This window comes from Giraffa tippelskirchi, chromosome 4 (assembly GCF_054371585.1).
Source record: "Giraffa tippelskirchi isolate mGirTip1 chromosome 4, T2T-mGirTip1v1.2.pri, whole genome shotgun sequence".
In the NCBI taxonomy this organism is placed as follows: Eukaryota; Metazoa; Chordata; class Mammalia; order Artiodactyla; family Giraffidae; genus Giraffa; species Giraffa tippelskirchi.
Genome location: NC_137278.1, coordinates 165,888,976 through 165,912,914, shown reverse-complemented (window position 1 = coordinate 165,912,914; position 23,939 = coordinate 165,888,976). Strand labels below are relative to the sequence as shown.

Below are 23,939 nucleotides of genomic sequence, written 5' to 3'. Positions count from 1 at the left end.
AAGCTAAAACTCCAATCCTTTGGCCTCCTGATGCGAAGAGCTGACTCATTTGAAAAGACACTGATGCTGGGAAAGTTTGAGGGCAGGAGGAGAAGGGGATGACAGAGGATGAGATGGTTGGATGGCATCACTGACTCAATGGACATGAGTTTGGGTAAACTCCGGGAGTTGGTGGTGGATCAGGAGGCCTGGTGTGCTGCAGTTCGTGGTGTTGCAGAGTCAGACACGACTGAGGGACTGAACTTAACTGAACTGAAGAGATGCATAGAGAAAAATCTTTCCCACTTCAGAGGAGTGAAAGATTACTTTGCAGATGTCAGGAGGTGGGGGAGGAAAAATAATCAGGAAAACATTTGTTTTCTCCAGGAGGCAACTTTTGAGCTATACCTTTAAGCAGAGAAGGAATTTGGTCATTCTTAGTTGGCGATAAGCGACAGGCGACAGGAGGCAAATTTTCCTGGGAGGTATTGTCCAAGAAATCATAGAAAAGTACTACATTCAGACTGAATTACAGGTGCAAAGGAGTTGCAAGAAATGAGTAAATGCCAAACTACAGACGCCTTGAATGCCAGGCTAAGGAGCTGTGTTTAATACAGGTGTTCAACTAAAGCATGCCTTGAGCGTTTCTTCAGGAAGGTGAGGGGAAAGGACCCATCTATCTATTATCTATCAGGGACCAGCTCTGTGCCAGGCCCTTTGTCAAGTGCTTTATACACAATCTCATTAAATGTTCTTATCAGACTACGAGGTAGGAATCGGGACCCTTACGTGGCGAAGGTGCCCCCAACCTTTATTTTCCGTGGCTCCACGTTGTCTTTTCAGGACTGTGTTAAGGACATGAGTTGGGGTGTCAGATTGGCCTTTAAGGCAGATCCTTATATACCTCAGAAGCGTGAGTAACTGGTAGAAGATCCCACAGCTAGTGAGGGTGGAACCGAGGCAGCCGCCAGAAGCCGTCCCTCTGGCTGGACACCAGCGCAGCTCCGGGTGACCAGCGCACGCCCCGCCCCGTCGCACGGGATTGGCCCCGGGAGCCCGGCCAGGCGAAGGGGCGGGGCCGTAAGCGGGGTCCCGGGACTCCCCGGGGACCCGGAGGCTGCAGGCCGAGTCTGGGCTGAGCTGTCCCCGGGCCGCCCGCGCGAGCGCTCCTTTCCAGCATGTTGTGGCGGGGCGGCCAGGCTCTCCGGCGCTTCTCCACCAGCAGGGTGAGTTCGCCCGGGCGAGGGTCCCGGCTCTCATCCCAGAGCTTCTTTCCAGATCCCGGGCGGGCCGGGCGGAGGGGCTAGGGTGGGCAGCTGTTTACTTTGCAAGACAACGTTTTTTGTTTTTTGTGTTTTTTTAACCGGGAGAGTGGAGGTAAAGGTCCTGGGAGGGTCCCGAATGGGCTTGTTGAACGAGCCATTGTCCTCTAGCAGGACGGGCTGAGGATGTCTGGCTGGGATTGACAGGGTGGAGACAGTTACTCGGCCAGGGGCAAAGAATCGGCTTCCTTTCAGTTTTCGTTTCAATGCTGAGACCCCTGCCTGGTTACGAGATGGAGCGGAGGTCCAGGACCGAGTCCACCTCTTGGAGGAGAGTGGCATCAAGTCGACCGGGTCCTCCTCCGCAGCCCGACAGGTGTCAGCGCTCCCGATGGGCATGCAGGGCTCATTCACACAATGGCAGTCCCAGCCGGTGACTGCCAGCTCATTATTCCGGAGCTGCAGATGGCAAGCTTTCTACGATTACCAGGCGCTGCGGAAGCAGCCACCGTGGAATACTGGTAAACAATTGTGCAAGAACCGAGCCCTGGCCCGGCCTGGCGCCTTGAAATTGCATCAGCTTCTCCAGCGATGAAACGAAGGAGGACACGTTGCATGTGGCGCTGACTTCAGCACTTCGGAGGGCCTGGGAAGAGATGCATCTATGCATCTAGGCAGAGTCCAAGCTGTTTAGGGAAGAAAACAGATCCATCCCATCTATCTCATCTCTTTTATAGGAAGTGTATATTTGCTGTGTTATAAAAGAATTGGCATTTTGATTCCTCTTCTCTGCTAGAGTCATATGTGCATGTGTACCAATCCAGAGATAAAAAAAACTTGGAGCAGAGAGGTCTTGAGTCGCATCCAGAACCCGGCCAAAAGTTGCATAAATGGAAAAGCTTTGGTCTCCCAGACAGCCACAAGTAATGAAAATTCACTTTATTCCATGCTGCCAGTTCTAGTTATTTTTGTAATAAGGGGAAAGAGACCTGCTGTGGCAAAGACTTTGCTGTTTTTCTTCTGCAGTGCTCTAGACTCCTCCTTAGCCCTCTCTTGCTACGTGGTGCATGGGAATCTGTGTTGAATGGCACAGAGAGCAAGGGGCTTGTGTTTGCCTATTTCATTGGCCTCCTCTGTCAATACCTTTAATTGTCTTTTTTGGAGAGCAGACAGGATTCTTTAAGGATGAAAAGATGTCAATAGTGGGATTACATAAGCTTTCAGTAATAAAAGATGAACATCCCAGTTAGCAAATGGCATAAACAAAAACACCCAAGTGGGGAGGCACCAGGCATGGTCCAAGGTCAGGTGTCTGAGTCTGTCTCTGGGAATACATGGGGGAGAGCTCTGCCATATGGCTGGGGAGAAGGCAAGTTCTTCAGTGGCCAAAAGGAGAACATGGAATATTAGGTGATGCATTTGGGATGTTTTACTCTATAGAAAATGGAGGGTCATCCTTTAGACTGTATTCTATAAGAATTGTTTGAAATCAAACATGGCTGGTTGGAGGGCAAAATGGTACAGTCACTTTGGACAACTGACCTATTTTTATAAAGTTAAACATACATCCATGCTATGACCCAGCAACTGCCCTCAGAGGTATTTACCCAAGAGAAATGAAATCTTATGTTCATAGGAATATCTATTTATGGATGTTAGTTGTTGTTGTTGTTCAATCACTCAGTCATGTCGGACTCCCTGCGACCCCATGGAGTGCAGCACTCCAGGCTTCCCAGTCCTGTCCTGGATGTTTACAGAGGCTTTCTTCATAATTACCAATTTAAATGTCTTTCAATTGGTGTCAGGATAAACAAACTGTGGTATATCTATCCATATGGTAGACTCTTACTCAGAAAAAAAAGAAAACGTAATGAACTGTTGATAAAAACAATAGGGATGAAGCTCAGATATGTATGCTAAATGTGAGAAGACAAATCCAAAGTGTTTCGTATTTATACGGGTCCCCAGGTGGCTCAGTGGTAAAGAATCCACCTACCAGTACAGGAGACGTGGGTTCAATCCCTGGATCAGGAAGATCCTCTCAGGCAACCCACTGCAGTATTCTTGCCTGGAAAATCCCATGGACAGAGGAGCCTAGCAGGCTAGAATCCGTGGTGTTGCAAAGAGTTCGACACGAATGAGCAACTGAGCGCATATCATATCACATTCATCTGACACTTTGGAGAGAGTGAACTATAGTGATAGAAAAAAAGACCAGTGATTATCAGGGGTTGGAGGTAGGGGCAGGGAGTGACTGTAAAGGGACAGAAGGGAATTTGGTGAGATGATGAAATTGTTCTATATCTTGATTGTAGCAGGGGTTACATGACTGTGTGTCTGTCCAAACTCACAGAATTTTACACTGAAAATGGTGTTTTATTGTATATACATTGTACCTTCATCTTAAAAAAAATTTTAAATCACACAGTGCTTTTGAGTTTGTATTAAACCAGAATGAAAAAAAAAACCTCTCAGAATTTAATAAAATCCAAGGAGAAAATTTACTTAAAACACTTCATGGCATAATTAATTCTCTGTCTTAAAGAAATGGACTTACAGTTATTTAATGATCTCAGCTTAATGATATGGCTGGATCTTTTTAAATAGTGCAACTATATCTAGCAATAAAACCCTTGTCAATGAGCTATTATTGTCCACCTCCAGTATCTTGCCTGGCTGACTGCTTCTTAATTTCTCTCAATGGCGGGGGCTATTTAGGCCTTATATTTATTTGGCAGTCTGTTACTTAGCTCCTCTGCCAGTGTCTGAGACAAGCCTGGCTGGTGCTCTGGGTTTAGGACTTGGGGTTACTTTATGATCCATTTCAAGAGGACCCTTCCCTGCTTCTTGGAACCAAGTACTGACTTTACATCCTAGTTCTAGCAACTAGATCTTTAACTTGTTTCCTTATTGCATGACCCTCTGCTTTGGTGTCTAGTTTAATTTAGGACCCTCAAATTCAACTTCAAACCACATTAAATTATATATTATATACTGAGCACTTGGTCTGAATCCACATTAAATTATATATTATATACTGAGCAGTTGGTCTGAATCCTGAAGAAATAATAATAAATACCATTGGTCTAGGACTTTATATGCACCAGGCACTATTATAAATGCTTTGCATATACTCATTTAGTCTTCAAAACATCTCAGTGAGGTAAGTAATATTAACATGCCCATTTTATAAAGCAGGAAACTGAGACGCAGAGAAGTTAAAAAACTTTTTCAGAGTCTCACAGCCAAAAAGGAAGAAAAAAAAAGAGAAGAGATAAATAGTCCCTGCTTTCAAGGAGTTCGTAGATAACTAGGGCAAATGATTAAACTTGCCTTTAGGTAAAGAATAATAACGGAATGAAAATACAAATGGGGAATAAAATATGAAAAGGCATTCAGCCAAACTAGGACAGGGACTCTTCTGGTTGCCTTTAGCATAGGAATCCCAAACAAAAATGCCCACAGAGGCCACACAGGTAAGACGAATGAAGCATTTGGGCTGGACTGAGTAAACCACATTCAGAGTTGAAGGACGGCATCCCCTGGTCAGCTCCAGCTGACCATTGCCACATGGGGATGTTGATCATGGTTGACAAACCTCCTGATTTTTAAAGAGAAGTCAGAAATTCAGTCTGCTAATGCAAAACCTCCCAAAAATCTTATCACAGTTCTTTTACAAATGCTCTGTGGGCCAAATATAATCCTCTTGTGAGGTCACTGATTTGCAGCCCCTACCACGCAACAGGGGGCTTCCCTGATATTTCAGTTGTTAAAGAATCCTGCAATGCAGGAGACCCCAGTTCAATTCCTGGGTCAGGAAGATCCACTGGAGAAGGGATAGGCTATCCACTCCAGTATTCTTGGGCTTCCCTTGTGGCTCAGCTGGTAAAGAATCTGCATGCAATGTGGGAGACCTGGTTTCTATCTCTGGGTTGGGAAGATCCCCTGGAGAAGGGAAAGGCTACCCACTCCAGTATTCTGGCCTGGAGAATTCCATGGACCGTATAATCCATGGGGTCGCAAAGAGATGGGCATGACTGAGCGACTTTCATTTCACTTCACTTCACCACGCAATAGTACAGATGTGAGAGCTGGATAATGAAGAAGGCTGAGTGCCCAAGAATTGATGATTTTGAACTATGATGCTTGAGAAGACTCTCAAGAGTCCTTTGGACAGTAAGATTAATTCAGTCAATCCTAAAGGAAATCAACCCTGAATATTCATTGGAAGGATTGTTGCTGAAGCTCTAATACTTTGGCCACTTGATGCCAAGAGCCGACTCTTTGGAAAAGACTCTGGTGCTGGGAAAGATTGAGGGCAGGAGGAGAAGGAGACAACAGAGGATGAGACGGTTGGATGGCATCACCGATTCAATGGACATGAGTTTGACCAAATTCCATAAAATAGTGAAGGACAGGGAAGCCTGGTGTGCTGCAGTCCTTGGGGTCCCAAAGGGTTGGACATGACTGAGCAACTGAACAACAACAACTATGCACTGTGCCCAGAGCATGGCAAATGCCCAAAACATGCATGTTGAACAGATCTTGCACACTGTCAGGCATGATTTGGGAAACCACGTGCCAGATAATTCCTTAAGAGTTAGGTATCTCACTGTCTCAGAAAAATTTATTTTGTTTTATTCTTTTGTGAAAAAGGTCCTTTCCCATTATCATTGGAAAACCTGCCAGTTCTCACAATTTCTAACATAGGCAGCTTTGACCTTATTTTACACCCTGCTCAAATGGTTTTATTAAGAAGGGCTTTGGGTTAGCTCAGACTCTTAGCACTGTGCCTTTAAGTTTTCTGTAGAAGACTGTGTTTTTTTTTCAACCATTGGAGCATAATGAGTTCATATTAACTTGCTTCCCAAGAGAGTTTCACTAGGATGTGGATAACAACGGGAATGCAATATTTGATATTAATAGTTTAAGAAGCAAAAGCCCTATACCCTGCAAAAGGCTCTTCTAATGCAGAAGATTATCTCAAGGGAATTCCAGGATAATAGCACTTATCACCCAGATTTAGAAAGACTGTGAATCATTTTATGCCCCCTTCTCCTTTCTCACCAATGTAGAGATTCTGCTGGTCTCCCTATTTTTATTTTAAGGGTTTTATTGTATTTAAGAGTAGATGTCATCCATTGCCTTTAAAAAATGTGAACCTCTGCTGTGTATCCCTAACACTGTACATTGATACCGTACTTCCCTTGTTGTAAAGTCAAACTTTTGCGGTACATCCTCTCATGCTTCTGTAAATCCTAATAAATTCCATCTATGACAAACAAACAAAACAAGCACTGATAGTATCTTAAAGAATGTCCTCTGGTTACCAGCCTTTGCCCTTTAACAAATGATAACTGTCTCCCATATCAGGACCACCATGGTAATCCATTAGAAAGTCTGATGAAACTGTATCCCATAATTGACCTGTCAAACTATTGCCAAATTTTTCTTTAAAAAAAAAAGGAAAAGATGGGAGGAGGAAGACCATCAACACAGGAAAGCAATAGAAGTACATCTGCTGAAGTGAAATAGATCTGAGTTTGAATCCTGCCTTTACCCCTTATTATTATTATTATCTGTGGCCAGGTTACTTAACTTCTCTGAGCCCTGTTTTCTCATTTGTAAAATGGATCACAGTGAGTCTTAACGATGTATGATAAGGATTTGATACATTTTTTAATTAGTGAAAGGGGTTCAATACAGTGCCTGCCTCATGGTACACTCTCAGTAGGAAAGGTTCATTATCATCGTTTTTATTTACCTGGGTATTACTTATAGTATAATAATAATACTAGCTGACATTTCAGTTCAGTTCAGTTCATTTCAGTCGCTCAGTCGTGTCCGACTCTTTGCAACCCCATGGACTGCAGCACTCCCTGTCCATCATCAACTCCAGGAGTTTACTCAAACTCATGTCCATCAAGTTGGTGATGCCACCCAACCATCTGATCCTCTGTCGCCCATTCTCCTCCTGCCTTTAGTCTTTCCCAGCATCAGAGTCTTTTCCAAGGAGTCAGTTCTTCGTATCAGGTGGCCAAAGTATTGGAGCTTCAGCTTCAGTATCAGTCCTTCCAATGAATACTTAGGACTAATTTCCTTTAGGATTGACTGGTTTGATCTCCTTGCAGTCCAAGGGACTCTCAAGAGTCTTCTCCAACACTACAGTTCAAAAGCATCAATTCTTTGGTGCTCAGCTTTCTTTACAGTCCAGCTCTCACATCCCTACATGACTGCTAGAAAAACCATAGCTTTGATTAGATGGACCTATGTCGACGAAGTAATGTCTCAGCTTTTTAATATGCTGTCTAGGTTGGTCATAGCTTTTCTTCCAAGGAACAGTTGTCTTTTGATTTCATGGCTACAGTCACCATCTGCAGTGATTTTGGAGCCCAAGAAAATGAAGTCTCTCACTGTTTCCATTGTTTCCCCATCTATTTGCCATGAAGTGATGGGACCAGATGCCATGATCTTCATTTTTTGAATGTTGAGTTTGAAGCCAGCTTTTTCACTCTCCTCTTTCACTTTCATCAAGAGGCTCTTTAGTTCTTCTTCACTTTCTTCCATAAGGGTGGTGTCATCTGCATATCTGAGGTTATTGATATTTCTCCCGGCAATCTTGATTCCAGCTTGTGTTTCATCCAGCCTGGCATTTCACATGATGTACTCTGCATTTAAGTTAAGTAAGCAGGGTGACAATATACAGCCTTGACGTCCTCCTTTCCCAATTTGGAACCAGTCTGTTGTTCCATGTCCAGTTCTAACTTGCTTCTTGACCTGCGTATGGATTTCTCAGGAGGCAGATCAGGTGGTCCGGTATTCCCATCTCTTTCAGAATTTTCCACAGTTTATTGTGATCCACACAGTCAAAAGCTTTGGTGTAAACAATAAGGCAGAAGTAGATGTTTTTCTGGAACTCTCTTGCTTTTTTGATGATTCAGTAGATGTTGGCAATTTGATCTCTGGTTCCTCTGCCTTTTCTAAATCCAGCTTGAACATCTGGAAGTTCATGGTTCACATACTGTTGAATCCTGGCTTGGAGAATTTTGAGCATTACTTTGCTAGTGTGTGAGATGAGTACAATTGTGCGGTAGTTTGAGCATTCTTTGGCATTGCCTTTCTTTGGGGTTGGGATGAAAACTGACCTTTTCCAGTCCCGTGGCCACTGCTGAGTTTTCCAAATTTGCTGGCATGTTGAGTACAGCACTTTCCCAGCGTCATCTTTCAGGATTTGAAATAGCTCAACTGGAATTCCATCACCTCCACTAGCTTTGTTCATAGTGATGCTTCCTAAGGCCCACTTGACTTGGGACTCCAGGATGTCTGGCTCTAGGTGAGTGATCATACCATCGTGGTTATCTGAGTCATAAAGATCTTTTTTGTACAGTTCTTCTGTATAGCTTACATTTTTTGAGCATTTACTATTGCCACACACTGTGCATTGCCGCATTACAGGCTTTATCCCACTAAATCCTTATGACAATAATAATAGTAACTTAAAGGATAAGTACTATTATTATTCAGATTTTAATTGATACCAGACAGCTGGTGTTATAGAAAAACAATGGCACTGATGTGATAACTGGATTAGAATCTCATAGCTACCACTTAGCAGTGATTGGACTCCAGGCTGTATCTTAATCTCTCTGTTTTAATTTCTTCATCTGTGCTAAGTTGCTTCAGTCATGTCTGACTCTTGGTGACTGTTGCCTGCCAGGCTCCTCTGCCCATGGGATTCTCCAGGCAAGAACACTGGAGTTGGTTGCCATTCCCTTCTCCACTTCATCTGTAAAACAACTTATTAGTGCCTGTCTCTGAGAGTCATTGGGCAATCAAAATGAGATAACATATATTAAATACCTGGCACACCCCAGGGTCTCATTAGAATGTTTGCTGTTACTTCCATCGCTTCTTTCTGACCCAGACTCCCCAGGGCAGATGCATTTTGGAGGGATGGGCACATATTCTAAACACCAGAGATTTGCTGATTTTCATGTGCCCGTCAGTCAATGGAGAGCTTGTTAAAATGCAGCTTCCTGGGTAATATGGTGCAGAGACAGGGTCCAAATTTCCTCATATGCTTTTGAGTTAATGCCAGCTTCCTGAGGGTATGACTCAGTAGATCAGGGGTGGGACCCAGGAAACCACATTTTTAACATTTCCTCCCAGCTGATTCTGCCAACACGGACCGTCAGTCCTCAGATCATACTTGGAGAAATACGACTAAAGTAAAACATCCCAGTTCAGTTCTTTAGAATTATACTAACTCACTATAAACACTTAAAATCATAAACTCTGAAATTTTCTCACTGTTAGAAACTTGCCTTTATAGTTTCAGTTTTACCACTAAGCTCAGAAAGTGTTTCAGTGAATGTAGAATTTCCAGAGATACTGACATGGTTTCTTTAAACACTTTCTGGGAGACTGTTGATTTAGGAATTGAACTTCCAATAACAAGATGATAGCCGGGGGCACACTACATTTGAGTCAGCTCATCCTCATGGCCCTTGTATGTTTTACGACTAACATTTAGGAAGTCTTAAAATATTTGGCATCGGTAATGGTGTGAGGTAAAAGCCAAATTTTGTAAGCTAGCAAGCTCATGGGTTCTGTATCAAGCAACAGCATTAATTATAGGATCTGAAAATAGAGTATTTACCGAACATTTTGAGTTTTTGAATGAGAGGAAATGAAATAGTTGTGTGTTATCTGTAGGCAAATTGAGCTGTTCTTACAGAGTTAATCTATCCATTTGTAAGAATCTGTTAGATGTTGAGGCTTTAGGCTCTTTGGGGATAGAAGCTTTGGCTGGCCCTGGAAAGGAATTTTTAAACCCAAACCCTAATTGATTAATTATGAGCTCACAGGGAAGGTGTGAACCTGCATGCTTTTAAGTTCATGCCTAAAAGGGGACGCCATTTAAGACCTTAGTAAAGTGAATTCCCCATATAAGGGATGTCATATGATATTTCTACAGAATCTAAAAAGAAATGATACAAATTAATGTATTTATAAAACAGAAACAGACAGGATAGTTAGGGAGTTTGGGATCTACATATACATACTGCTATATTTTAAATGAATAACCAACGAAATCCTACTGTGTAGCACAGGGAACTCTGCTCATCGTGGCAGCCTGCATGGGAGGGGAGTTTGGGGGAGAATGGATAGATGTATATGTATGGCTGAGTCCCTTTTCTGTCCACCTGAAACTATCACAACCCTGTTAATTGGTTTTATTCCAATATAAAATAAAAAGTTTAAAAATTTTTTTAAATCAAAAAAAATTAAACCAATAAATAAATAAAATAGGAAATAAGGGAAAATTAAGTTTCTCATAGTCAGATTTTAACAGTGAGGCTTAGCTAATTTAGAATGACTTTCTGGAACATTAATGAATCCCATTCAAACCGAACGAAAAACGTTCTGTGTCCAAATCTTGTGGAGCTGAATTTTAACGTGGTGGGATGAAAGATGGGAAGAACTCTGGGGAGCTGGGGTTGGTTCTCTGCCAAAACGGGACTCACATAGGAGATCATGACTCTCTGATTACCATCCCTACGTGCACAATCCTGCATCCAGCCCGCTTCACCTGGTGACTCTCCTCACCATCTTAACAATCATCACGTCAACATGTTATCTTAAGCTTTGTGAAAAGGCTTCCTCTTGGGAGAATTTACAGAAGGTATAATTGCTTAAAGACAGTCCTTAAAAACTTTAACTCTTTTAGTGCCATTCTTATCTATATGATGTTTATATTTATTGACAGTCAGTGTATTTTTGTGCGTCAGTGTAGTGTTCTAAAAAGAAGGTAGACTAACACAACATTGTAAAGCAATTATATTCTAATTTAAAATATATGTATAGCTGATTCACATTGCTGTGTAGCAGAAATTAACACAACATTGTAAAGCAATTATACTTCAATTTTTTTTTACATAAAAAAAAAGAAATTGGAAGAGATGGGCAGCACTGGCTCATTTTATTTTTAAGTACATACGTGGGCTTTGGAGTTTGACAGCTCAGGATTCAAGTCTCACCTCTGCCTTGTTTTGCCAGTATGACTTTGGTGATAAACTAGATTTTTCTAAGCCTTGGTTTCTTCATTCATAGAATGATACAAAATGAGGGATAAGAAAACAGGATAGTTGTGAAGATTAAATTAATGAAATAATGGGCAGACCTCAGTTCCTTCTCAGAAACCTGTGGGGCCAAATGTGTTTGGGGTTCAGAGTTATTCACACTTAATAGAGTTAGTATGGTACATAGAAACTTACGTGCACTTTATAGCAGGGTCTGGGATAGTATTTGTAACTAAGCACAGCGATTGATTTTTTCTGCAGCAAAACATACTATATTAAAGACTATAAATAGTGTTGTCAGTTCAGTCAAGTTTGAAGCCAAATGATTTTGTGTTAATTTATAAGACACCTTCAAAGACTATAAAAAAACATTTCATTAGATCAATCCAGATCTTGAGACCAAATGAGTAAAGATTCATTTCAGTTCAGTCACTCAGTCGTGTGTGACTCTTTGTGACCCCATGAATCGCAGCACGCCAGGCCTCCCTGTCCATCACCAACTCCTGGAGTTTACCCAAACTCATGTCCATCGAGTTGGTGATGCCATCCAGCCATCTCATCCTCTGTCATCCCCTTCTCCTCCTGCCCCCAATCCTTCCCAGCATCAGGGTCTTTTCCAATGAGTCAACTCTTCGCATGAGGTGGCCAAAGTATTGGAGCTTCAGCTTCAACATCAGTCCTGCCAATGAACAACCAGGGCTGATCTCCTTTAGGATGGATTGGTTGGATCTCCTTGCAATCCAAGGGACTCTCAAGAGTCTTCTCCAACACCACAGTTCAAAAGCATCAATTCTTCGGCGCTCAGCTTTCTTCACAGTCCAACTCTCACATCCATACATGACTACTGGAAAAACCATAGCCTTGACTAGATGGACCTTTGTTGGCAAAGTAATGTCTCTGTTTTTTAATATGCTATCTAGGTTGGTCATGACTTTCCTTTCAAGGAGTAAGCGTCTTTTCATTTCATGGCTGCTTACCAAGAATTTTGGAATTCTGGACTGTGTGAAAAAACATAGAATTGTCTACTATGTAGCAAAACCTTTAAAACATTATTAAAGCTTTTACTTAAACAGTGCTGTGCGTCAGACACTGCTTTAAGCCTAATACATATTGTCATCTACTTCAATCAGAATTGTGTGAGTTGGTGTTATTTGCATTTTATAGATGAGAAAAAAAGGCAAATAAAAATTAGTTACTTGCTTGAGGTCACACAACTAATAAGGAATGGGTGGCACTAGGTTTTGACCCCTATATTTTACTAGATATTAATTCTTGGCATTTTTTTGGAGATGAGAGATGATTCAGCTCTTATTTCTAAATTGTGGGGCATAAAAACATTGTTTTATTGGGGTAGATCTTGCTGATGATTACACTCTTTTTAACTATGAAACTTGGGCTTATTTGTTAACATCTGGTCTCATTTTATCAAGGAGTTGAAATACCTTGTAAAAACATACGCAATCTCAATGATTATAATGAATAATCATGTGAGTGAAAGCAAAGGGAAAATGAGGAATACTTAGGTGTGAAATTACTTGCAGTATGTAGCATGTAGTCTGAGTTCAGTGTATGTCAAAAAATATTTTACTTTGTAGATCTTTAAGCCTTTTGTAGTCCTTACCATCTGGTATTATTGAGAAAAGGTTATTTATTATCCATGTATCTTCTATCCATACTAATGTTGTTATTTAGTCACTAAATCATGTCTGGCTTTTGTGACCCCATGGACTGTAACCTGCCAGGCTCCTCTGTCCATGGGATTTCCCAGGCAAGAATTCTGGAGTAGGTTGCCATTTCCTTCTCCAGGGGATCTTCTCCACCCAGGGATCAGACGTGTGTCTCCTGCACTTCAGGCGGATTCTTTACCATGGAGCCACCAGGGAAACCCATCCATACTAATACCTGTCACTACTGAATTGTTTCACAGGTTCGTTTCAAAAACAAGCTGAAAGTGGCACTTATTGGTCAGAGCCTCTTTGGACAGGAGGTCTACAGTCATCTCTGCAAAGAAGGCCACAAAGTCGTGGGAGTGTTCACAGTTCCAGACAGAGATGGAAAAGCTGACCCACTTGGTGAGTATATCTTAGAGCAACTGGATCATGGACTCTGCACTTGGCCTTCTCAGGCCAAGTCTATTTGTATGGTGGATACAGACTCAAACATTCTCCCTTCTCTTGTGGGCCTCAAGACAAAGATGCAGGCCCCTGTTGTACTGAGTTTCTTCACTTACTAGTGTGGTAATCATCAGGTCCATAAGAGGAATTTCCAAGCATATGTTTTTCCTGAGTTACACTTGTGACTTTCCAAAGGTTCTATGAGACATGTAGAATAATGTCTGATGCAGAGGTGCCAATACAAATGCAAGGAAGCCCACATCCAATAATAGCAATTGATGTGGGCTTATAAAGAACACATTTATCTCAGAACAAATTATAGCCGATAGCTGCTTGACTCTTAACAGTAGGTAAAGAAAATAGCCATCCTCAGAGCAAAGCTATAGGGTGATTCTGATTTGCTCACTTTAGTTATGTTGAAAAAAAGGCAAGAAACAGATATTAGGTTAGCCAAAAAGTTGGTTCATTTTTTTGGTAAGATGGTACAGAAAACCCGAATGAGCTTTTTGGTCAATCCAATAGAAACAGTCTACAGGTAGAGAATAAGAACTAGCATCTAGAAATCTTGGCTTGTGACTTGAATCTTTATAAATCACTGGTATGATGCAATATATTGGTTGGGAAATAATATCTATGATAACTCTAAATTTTTTTTTTTTTCTTGAAAGAAGCAGCTCTGGTGTTTATTCTAGTTCCTGTTACTGGGAGAATTGGATAAAGGCAGTCGGAAAGTACAAACTCCCAATTATAACATAAGTAAGGAGTAGGGATATAATGTACAACCTGATAAATATAATGAACACTGCTGTATGTTACATATGAAAGTTGTTAAGAGGGTAAATCCAAAGCATTATCATCATAATAAAAAGTTTTTTCTACTTTCTTTATTTTGTATGTATATGAGATGAAGAATGTTTACTAAGCTTACTGTGATAATCACTTTCATGATGTATGTCAGTCAAATCATTATGCTGTACACCTTAAACTTATACAGTGGGGATTAAAGCAGCTACCTTGGACCATGAGATGGTCAGAATCTAAATTGTTCTTCATCATGTTTTATTTGTAGATGTTTCATGAAATTACAATGTGTGAACTCCTAGTAATACAAAATTATGGCCTAAACTTTTTTGATGAAAATAATCTTCTCTTTCATGCTCAGCATTGGCTGCAGAGAAAAATGGGACCCCTGTGTTCAAGTTCCCTAGATGGAGAGTCAAGGGCAAGACCATAAAGGAGGTGGCGGAGGCCTACAGATCTGTGGGTGCTGAGCTCAACGTGCTTCCCTTCTGCACACAATTCATCCCAATGGACGTAATTGACGGCCCAAAGCATGGTTCCATCGTTTATCACCCGTCTATCCTTCCCAGGCACAGAGGAGCTTCTGCTATCAACTGGTGAGATTTTTCTTTAAATAACCAAGATGGGCCCATTTCTATTGCCTGTAATCTTTCTGTTTTTAACCTAGGTGATCAAGGATCTAGGTATGCTTGAACAATTGTGAGGTCCTGATTGCATGAACTCCCTGAGCTCTTGAGGTACTGCATAAGCCAGAACAGCATTCCCAAGAATCTTCTATGACCTATTGGCTCCACTGGATGTACTAGGTATTGAGCAAGCAAACATCCTGTGTTCAGACAAGTCTGGTTTATGCTGGATTTCTGTTTCTCAGAACTTAGAGAATTTAATATGTGCTTTCATGTGAGCATCCTAATCTCCAAGGGGGAATGTAAGTACAAAGTGTTCCTCAATTTATCTGGCCATAGAACTTTTTTTGTGTACAGTATCTCAGGTACATTTCAGGAAATGCTGAATTACCTGAAATTATCTTTCTCGTGGTCTCTCTTCCCCCATTCAAGGTTAAGTTTCTTGAGGGGACAAAGGACTATGGTCTAACGTTTTTACTGCCATAAGGCCCAGGTTCAAGAACACTGCCTGCTACTGCCCAGTATCATAGGTACACTATACTGTGGGTCAAGGTGGGCCTCTCTCACTGTCTCTACCATCTCTCCTTTACCTGCATAACCCCCAGCTCTCTCTCAGGGTCAAGTTATCATATAGGCAGAAAATCTACCATTGGTTTAAATGTGGCGAAAAACGTGTAATTGTATTGGGCTGGCCAAAAATGTCATTCAGATTTTTCTATAGCATACTATGGAAAAACCCATATGAACCTTTTGGCCAACCCAATGTTTCAATACTGATTACATGAATTGATTTCTTTTTGGCTCTTGTAAATAGTACTATAGTTAATATGTTTGTATTTAAACATGTATTTTTTTTTTCTCATTTCACATTGCTTCCATGTGCAGAATCATTGACTCAAAGTATATGAATATTTTCAAGGCTCTTGATAACACAGTGCCAATTAGTTCGTCAAGATTTCTGAAATGAGTAGTTGATTGATTGGTTGGTTGATTGAGTTGGTCTTCTTGGCTAGTAGCTCAGAGAGGTAACAATGATTTCAGTGAAGAGTATGGGTGACCTATCACTTCATACTCTGTCTGTATTAGCTTGTGCTCTGATATGCTTTTATATATGTATTCCCATCTATCTGGTTTATTGTATATATTATAAGGCCTGTGTGTGTCCGTGCTAAGTTGCTTCAGTCGTGTCTGATTCTTTGTGACTCTATGGACTGTAGCTCTCCAGGCTCCTCTGTCCATGGGATTCTCAAGGCAAGAATACTAGAGTGGGTTGCCTTGCCTCTCTCCAGGGAATCTTCCAGACCCAGGGATTGAGCCTGAGTCTCTCATGTCTCCTGCACTGGCAGGCAGGTTCTTTACCATTAGCGCCACCTGGGAAGCCATAAGGTCTGTAGGGTCAGTAGTTCCTCTTAGGCTAAATTTATAGAACACATAATACAAGTAGTTGAATTAATCTACCCTCTTTTACTATTATTTATTTATAGACAATCTAATTCCAGCTCTAAGTGATGCCTATACCTGAATTATACAACCTAAATTAAACATCAGTTCTCCTTTCAACACTGCAGACTATCCTCTGTTTTATCTTCCATGATCTTATTCTGCCTAATACAGGGTCAGGTGCAATGTGGGAACTGGACCCTGGTGGGCAAAATTACTTGATGTTACAATAGAAAGCCGACACCTGGGAGTCAGTGAGAAGTAGTGCTGATGGTGTCTGATGCCTTTTCATTACTATGTGTTAATAAGAAAGATTACGGAGATGGGGATGTATAAAATCACAGAGCCATTAAGTTCTACTTTTTATGAATGCTGATCTCTCCCGGACCTGCTCTAATTTGCACAGTAGCTTCATTCACTGTCTATTTTCCACTGTAACCATATTGTACTTTCATGTTACTAATTCACCTTATGATATAGTTAACCAATGTGTTACGTTCCAACTCTTCTTTTCACAGGACTCTAATCATGGGAGATAAGAAAGCTGGGTTTTCTGTTTTCTGGGCTGATGATGGTTTAGACACAGGACCCATCCTTCTCCAGAGGTCGTGTGATGTGGAGCCCAATGATACAGTAGATGCGCTTTATAATCGATTTCTTTTTCCAGAAGGAATCAAGGCCATGGTCAGTACAATTATGCCATCAAGGAGAATCTAGTAAACCTTTAAAGTTTTGGCAATGTTTCTCTTTTATTGAGAATTTTCTCCTATGAATTTTTACTAAAAATAAAAGTCTAAAAAACAAAATTAGATTTTATTATATTTACTAATAGGATGGTATATTGAGGGAGGAAATCTGAACTTCAGAATTTCTTATTCTGTGAAGCTGACTTATTCTTCTGAGGACAGTGATCAATGGGATAAAGTAGTCATCAAACTTCATTTATTTTACCCCCTATTTGGATCTCCATCCTGTTTATAATGACTAATTGTAAAGAAGTGGCAAAATCTGAAGAAATTTTGCTATGTAATTTGGACTTCCTTCAAAAACATTTAAAATCAGTCTATGTAATAGGGCGAAATTTGACACTGCTTTATCTGTTCAGGTATGCTCTGAAGTAAAAACTCAAAACATGCACATCACAAAGAAATGATATATTAACCTGTAAAAACATTGAAAGATAATTTCAGTATCATTCACTGTCTTCTAGTGTTTGATATGGTAGAAGTACAGCACAGAGGTGGGCAATAAGATGATATAAAACAGCAGCCATTGATTTAGGAGAGAGCAGAGCAGTATTTTGTTTGATTGGGGGGGGGGCTTCCCTAGTAGCTCAGATGGTAAAGCATCTGCCTGCAATGCAAGAGACCCGGGTTTGATCCCTGGGTCGGGAAGATCCCCTGGAGAAGGAAATGGCAACCCACTCCAATATTCTTGCCTGGAGAATCCCATGGACAGAGGAGCCTGGCTGGCTACAATCCATGGGGTCACAAAGAGCTGGACACGACTGAGCGACTGACACAATGATTAAGACAGTAGTTCTTGTTCTACCATTTGTTTGTTGTATAGTAGGCAAGTCATTTAGCCTCTTTAGCCTTGGTTTCCTCATCTATAAAATGTGGACACTACTGCCTGACTTACAAGGCTGTTGTTGTGAAAATTAAATGACATTTGTATAAAGCATCTGGAACACAGTAGGTGCTCAAAATGATCATTATAATCAAAGTAGTATTCTGTGTGTTCAGTAGCATTTGTGCAAACCTGGATTATAGCCATAAATGTGTGGAATGAATGAACTAAACTTGAACCTGTCCCAGGTGGCTCCCTCCACATGCTCTTGTAGAGGTTGGAGTACTTAGCTGTGAGTACTTAGAGAGAAAACTGAGAACATGAGCTCACATAGGTCTCCCAGTGAAGGACAGAGGCTCTCAACTCAAGGTAAAAATAAATGGTGCACAGAAGGGGACACAGGACACATCCCAAAGGCAATCAGACTCATGGACAGACTTTAATTTTTTTTTATTCCAGGTGTCCTAAACTATAAAGCCAGGTGAATTCCTTAAACATAACAATGTATTATTTTCTAGAATCATCATGATGAGCAGAAATAACCCCCAATGAATTATTTTACAATTATCTTCCTAAAATTTCCATTGAAAAAGCAAGAGAAGATTGAAATGTGTTCAAATAAAGGAGTCATGTTTAAAAGTGCGGGCTTGATATTGGCAGTAGATAGACCTGGATACAGACCCTTCTCTGAGACCTACCAGCTATCTCTGTGATCTTGAGCTAGTTGCTTTTTCTCAAGCTAGTTGCTTGAGGCTTTTTGCAACCCTCAATTTCCTCATATGTAAAACAAGACTGATAATATCCACCTTGTAGGACTTGTGTGATGTTAGTTAGTTAGTTAGTCACTCAGTCATGTCTGACTCTTTGTGACCCCATGGATTGTAGCTGACCAGGCTCCTCTGTCCATGGAATTCTCCAGGCAAGAATACTGGAGTAGATTGCCATTTCTTCTCCTAGGATCAAACCCAGGTCTCCTGCATTGCAGGCAGATTCTTTACTCCCTGAGCCACCAAGGGATATTTTACATAAAGAAGCTAACCCATATGTGTGTGTGTGTATGTGTTAAGTTGCTTCAGTTGTGTACGATTCTTTGTGATCCTTTGGACTGCAGCCCACCAGACTCCTCTGTCCATGGGATTTGCCAGGCAAATATACTGGAGTGGATTGCCATATCCTATTCCAGGGGCTCTTCCCTACCCGGAGATTGGACCCGAGTCTCTTATGCCTCTTGCATTGGCAAGCAGGCAGATTTTTTACCATTAACGCCACCTGTGAGAGTCAATTCCTAGGCAGGTTGATAAGTCCAGGGGTCTCCAAGGAGAGAGGGGTCTGGGGTTCTCGAGGAGGAGATAAGGGTCTGGAATTCTCAAGGAGGAGGAAAGGACAAACTTTTTTTCCCTCTACATCCTTAGGATTATATAACAGTAATGTATCCTGCTTGAGGACAGTTTCTGGAAAAAACCTTCTGGCTAATCCTGTTATCTTAAAATGTAAATTATGGGAGTGGGTCTAGTAAGGTCTTTACAACCTCCAGACATTCTTTTGATTCACTGTAATAACTAATTAAAAAGTATATAACTCCATTGCTAACACTAGCAAGGGGGCACTCTTTCTGCCCCCTTCTGATGTCTACGTCAGAAGCTTTCTCTATCTCTTTTATACTTTAATAAGACTTTATTACACAAAAGATTTGAGCAATCAAGCCTCATCTCTGGCCCCGGATTGAATTCTTCTCCTCTGGAGGTCAAGAATCCCGGCGTCTTTAGTGGTTCAGTAACAACCTTTCATCTTGGGGGATCGTCCGGGATTCTTCAGGACAAGGTAAGGATGCTTGGAGCTCTAGTTCTTTGTTCTCCTAGCGAACACGTTTTCTGCTGTACTTTACTAACTCTACAGTATGCTGTGTGAATAAATTACACCCCCTGCACAAAGCAAGTGAGAAGGAGCCCTGCTCTGCAGTTCCGTGGTGACCTCATACGGCTTATGGCAGAAACGTGTCGAGGGTTTATACTGACCTGCCAATGCCAAGAGGCACCCAATGTCTCCTTCAGGGACTGACCAGAAATGGGCAAAGCAAGTGGACTGAACTCTCCTTTCTTGGTCAAACTTTCCAGTTTCTTTGACCATTTCATAACTTCTTGGGAATTAGAACTACTAACCTATCTGTCAGATCGTAGTCTTTCAAGGGACTTGTGATCTATGCTGTTACTGTGTACTGTTACTTAGGTCTCCAACTTGGATTGGTAGTCAGGAAGTGCCTAGCCTTGCTAGGAGTCGATCAGAAGCTAGATGGAGCTCTAGCTCCAAGAACATCTCTGAGGTTAAAGGTTACTCGGATTGGAAGTGCAATGGGTTCCTTACCTTGGTAACGCTAGCTCTTAGTGGACCAGAGGAGGCTTTCCAGTGGCTTTTGTCCCAACTCCTTAGATATTCTTGCTGTGGAATCTGTGGGAATGAAATGGAAGGACTGGCCCTAATAACTTGAGGACAAAAATCAATTTTTCCTCACTTGCCAGCCCTTCACTATCTCTTTGGTATTGCTTATACTGGTGTGGTGACGCTTGGAAGGAACATCTCAGTTTTATGTTTGTACCAGTCTTATTGTGGTCAGGAATATACTCAGGGTCGTGCACAGGCACTTAGGTGATGAAGGTTTCCCTCAGCAGTCTTAGCTTGGGAGGCATTCCAGAAGGTTACTGATTGCACCTCGGGTGGCATCAGAGCCAAGCAAAGTTTTAATGGTAACGAACTGGACATCAGTCTGGGATGCCATCAGGTCTACCCCTGGTGCATCTCCGCCCCGCCTCGGAGGTAGAACCAGAAGGGACGAGTACAGCACCTGTGTCGGTAAGGGACAGACTAAGTCTGACCAAGGAAGGAAAGCTTTGGTGTAAAGTCTGTCTACACCCCCATCTAGAACAGGGAGGGACGTCTTTGGTAGAAAGATGATGCTGGTTGCTTCTTTCTCTCTTACAGATGGGGGCTAACAATTCCAGACCCCTATCTCCTCCTTGAGAACCCCAGACCCCTCCCTTTCTCTTTGGGGACCCCCGGACTTCTTATCAACCTGCCTAGAAATTGACTCTCTCACCTGGGAAGCCCCATCTAACACACTGCCTGGTAGAATTATGGATTCAAAGAAATGGTAGTTATTTTATCAAAGTCTGACTCTCTGGACAGATTTATATATAGTAATTCTGTTAAACAGAAACTTCAATTAAACAGACCATGCCATTGTTGACCACTGGACTTTAACACCAGTAACATGTTTGGCTTTAGGTGGAAGCTGTCCAACTCATAGCTGATGGTAAAGCTCCTCATGTTCCCCAGTCAGAAGAAGGAGCAACATATGAAGGTATCCAGAGAAAGGAAAATGCTGAGGTATTTATATCAACTCAATTACGCATCTCAGAATTCACTGTCCCCCACCTTTGAGCAGTTCTCAGTGTACCATTTCCTCAGTGAAAGCAAGATCTCCAAGCCACCTGCCCCATCCCTACCCATATCTGCCACTGATGGAGATGGAGAGACATGTTTCTATTGCCTTTGAGACTTGAGAAGTTCAACCTGTGCTTTGCGCATTCCTAGATCTCTTGGGATCAGTCTGCTGAAGCTTTACATAACTGGATCCGAGGTCATGATAAAGTCCCTGGAGCTTGGGCAGAGATAAATGGACAGGTATGTTCTAGGGGCCCAATGTTTTCTTTCAGCATGTGACCTTTGTAAGAGGCATTACTCATGAGTCTAGGCTTCCCCTGGTTCTTCCTTTGCTTGTGAGGAGAGTTTGTATTCTAGGTACACGTGACCAACTAAAGGAGTTTAGGTACACGTGGCCAGCTAAAAGAGCTTAGGTATCCATGGTCATGTGGTCCATTTTTTTGCACATATGGAGCATTTGATGTGAGGCAGACACTAGGCACAGCCTCTGCTCTCAGGGAGACTGCAGTTTTATGGAGAAAGCAGGGAAATTAATAAGCACTCACAAGGCAGTAAGACGAATGCTGTAACTGAGGCCCAGACTCAGGTATCTTAGGAAAGGCTTCCTAGAAAAGTTGTTTGGCTTGCACTTCGAGAAGAGGGCAACAAGTAGAGAACGAGACCCAGAGTTAAAGACCCAGAGGTAGGAGAGCATGTTACCTGGACAGGAACTTGCAGTAGAGTTCAGAGAAGCTGGGGTCTCAGATGTGAAGAGTGGGAGTGAGAGGACGGGGAAGAGATGTGGCAGGGGCGGTAGGCAGGGGCAGGGGCAGGGGCAGGGTTGGTGGGCAGCGGCAGTGGGCAGGGGCAGGAAAAGCCTTCTGATACCTGGGGAAGCTCCACTCAACTGAGTTTCTCAAGCTTCACCTCCTCTAGGAAGTCTCCTGACCTCATACTCCCAGCCTGGCGGGACTGAGCATCCCTTTTCTCCTTTCCAGTAATGCCCTGCCTAGCTCTGACTCAGCATATTGTCTATTGTAAGCATTTCTTTATGTATCTATCCCTCTACCCACCATATACTGGGGGCCCCTCAAGGGCAAGGGCATCATGCTGTTGTCTTGATAGTCTCAGCCCTTCAGCTGGGTCCTCAGTGCATATTAGATATCAGTAAAACTATATGGGATCAGTGAAGAACGAAAGGTGGAAGTCCAGTGCAGTGGTTAAGAGTATGGAATTGGAGGGTACTACGTTCAGTGAAATAAATCAGACAGAGAAAGACAGATGCCATAAGATATCACTTATATGTGGAATCTAAAAAATACAACAAAGCAGTGAATATAACAAGAAAGAAACAGACTCCAAATATAGAGAACAAACTAGTGATTACCAGTGGGAGAGGGAAGTGGGGAGGAACAAGATAGGAGTAGGGAATTGAGAGGTAAAAATAATTACATGTAAATTAACCTACCAGGATATATTGTACAACATAGAGATTATAGCCAATATTTTATAATAACTATCAGTTCAGTTCCATTCAGTCGCTCAGTCGTGTCTGACTCTTTGCGACCCCATGAATTGCAGCACGCCAGGTCTCCCTGTCCATCACCAACTCCCAGAGTCTACCCAAACCCATGTCCATCGAGTTGGTTATGCCATCCAACCATCTCATCCTCTGTCATCCCCTTCTTCTCCCGCCCCCAATCCTACCCAGCATTAGGGTCTTTTCCAATGAGTCAACCCTTCGCATGAGGTGGCCAAAGTATTGGAGTTTCAGCTTCAGCATCAGTCCTTCCAATGAACACCCAGGATTGATCTCTTTTAGGATGGATTCATTGGGTCTCCTTGTAGTCCAAGGGACTCTCAAGAGTCTTCTCCAACACCACAGTTCAAAAGCATCAATTCTTCGGTGCTCAGCTTTCTTCACCGTTCAACTCTCACATCCATACATGACCACTGGAAAAACCATAGCCTTGACTAGACGGACTTTTGTTGGCAAAGTAATGTCTCTGCTTTTAAATATGCTATCTAGGTTGGCCATAACCTTCCTTCCAAGGAGTAAGCGTCTTTTAATTTCATGGCTGCAATCACCATCAGCAGTGATTCTGGAGCCCAAAAAAATAAAGTCTGACACTGTTTCTACTGTTTCCCCATCTATTTGCCATGAAGTGATGGGACCAGATGCCATGATCTTAGTTTTCTGAACGTTGAGCTTTAAGCCAACTTTTTCACTCTCCTCTTTCACCTTCATCAAGAGGCTCTTTAGTTCTTCTTCACTCTCTGCCATAAGGGTGGTGTCATCCGCATATCTGAGGTTATTGATATTTCTCCTGGCAATCTTGATTCCAGCTTGTGTTTCTTCCAGCCCAGCGTTTCTCATGATGTACTCTGTATATAAGTTAAATAAGCAGGGTGACAATATACAGCCTTGACGTACTCCTTTTCCTATTTGGAACCAGTCTGTTGTTTCATGTCCACTTCTAACTGTTGCTTCCTGACCTGCATACAGGTTTCTCAAGAGACAGGTCAAATGGTCTGGTATTCCCATCTCTTTCAGAATTTTCCACAGTTTATTGTGATCCACACAGTCAAAGACTTTGGCATAGTCAATAAAGCAGAAATAGATGTTTTTCTGGAACTCTTTTGTGAAGT

At 42.0% G+C, this 23,939-nt stretch overlaps 1 protein-coding gene across 4 annotated transcripts in view; it reads left to right on the top strand.

The window, feature by feature from the left end:
• Positions 1 to 1,105: 1,105 nt before the first annotated feature.
• ALDH1L2 (aldehyde dehydrogenase 1 family member L2) overlaps positions 1,106 to 23,939 on the top strand; it is a 63,490-nt gene continuing 40,656 nt past the window's right edge. Inside the window, exons 1-7 of one of the 4 annotated variants that reach the window (XM_081595654.1) lie at positions 1,106 to 1,205; positions 13,251 to 13,395; positions 14,600 to 14,834; positions 16,823 to 16,988; positions 19,545 to 19,694; positions 21,153 to 21,254; positions 21,462 to 21,551. In XM_081595654.1, the coding sequence (XP_081451780.1) occupies positions 1,158 to 1,205; positions 13,251 to 13,395; positions 14,600 to 14,834; positions 16,823 to 16,988; positions 19,545 to 19,694; positions 21,153 to 21,254; positions 21,462 to 21,551 (936 nt within the window). In that variant the 5' untranslated portion in view covers positions 1,106 to 1,157. Of the gene's footprint in view, positions 1,206 to 13,250; positions 13,396 to 14,599; positions 15,167 to 16,822; positions 16,989 to 19,544; positions 19,695 to 21,152; positions 21,255 to 21,461; positions 21,552 to 23,939 lie in introns of all 4 variants that reach the window. The other 3 variants (XM_081595656.1, XM_081595655.1, XM_081595658.1) reach the window with 3 other exon arrangements.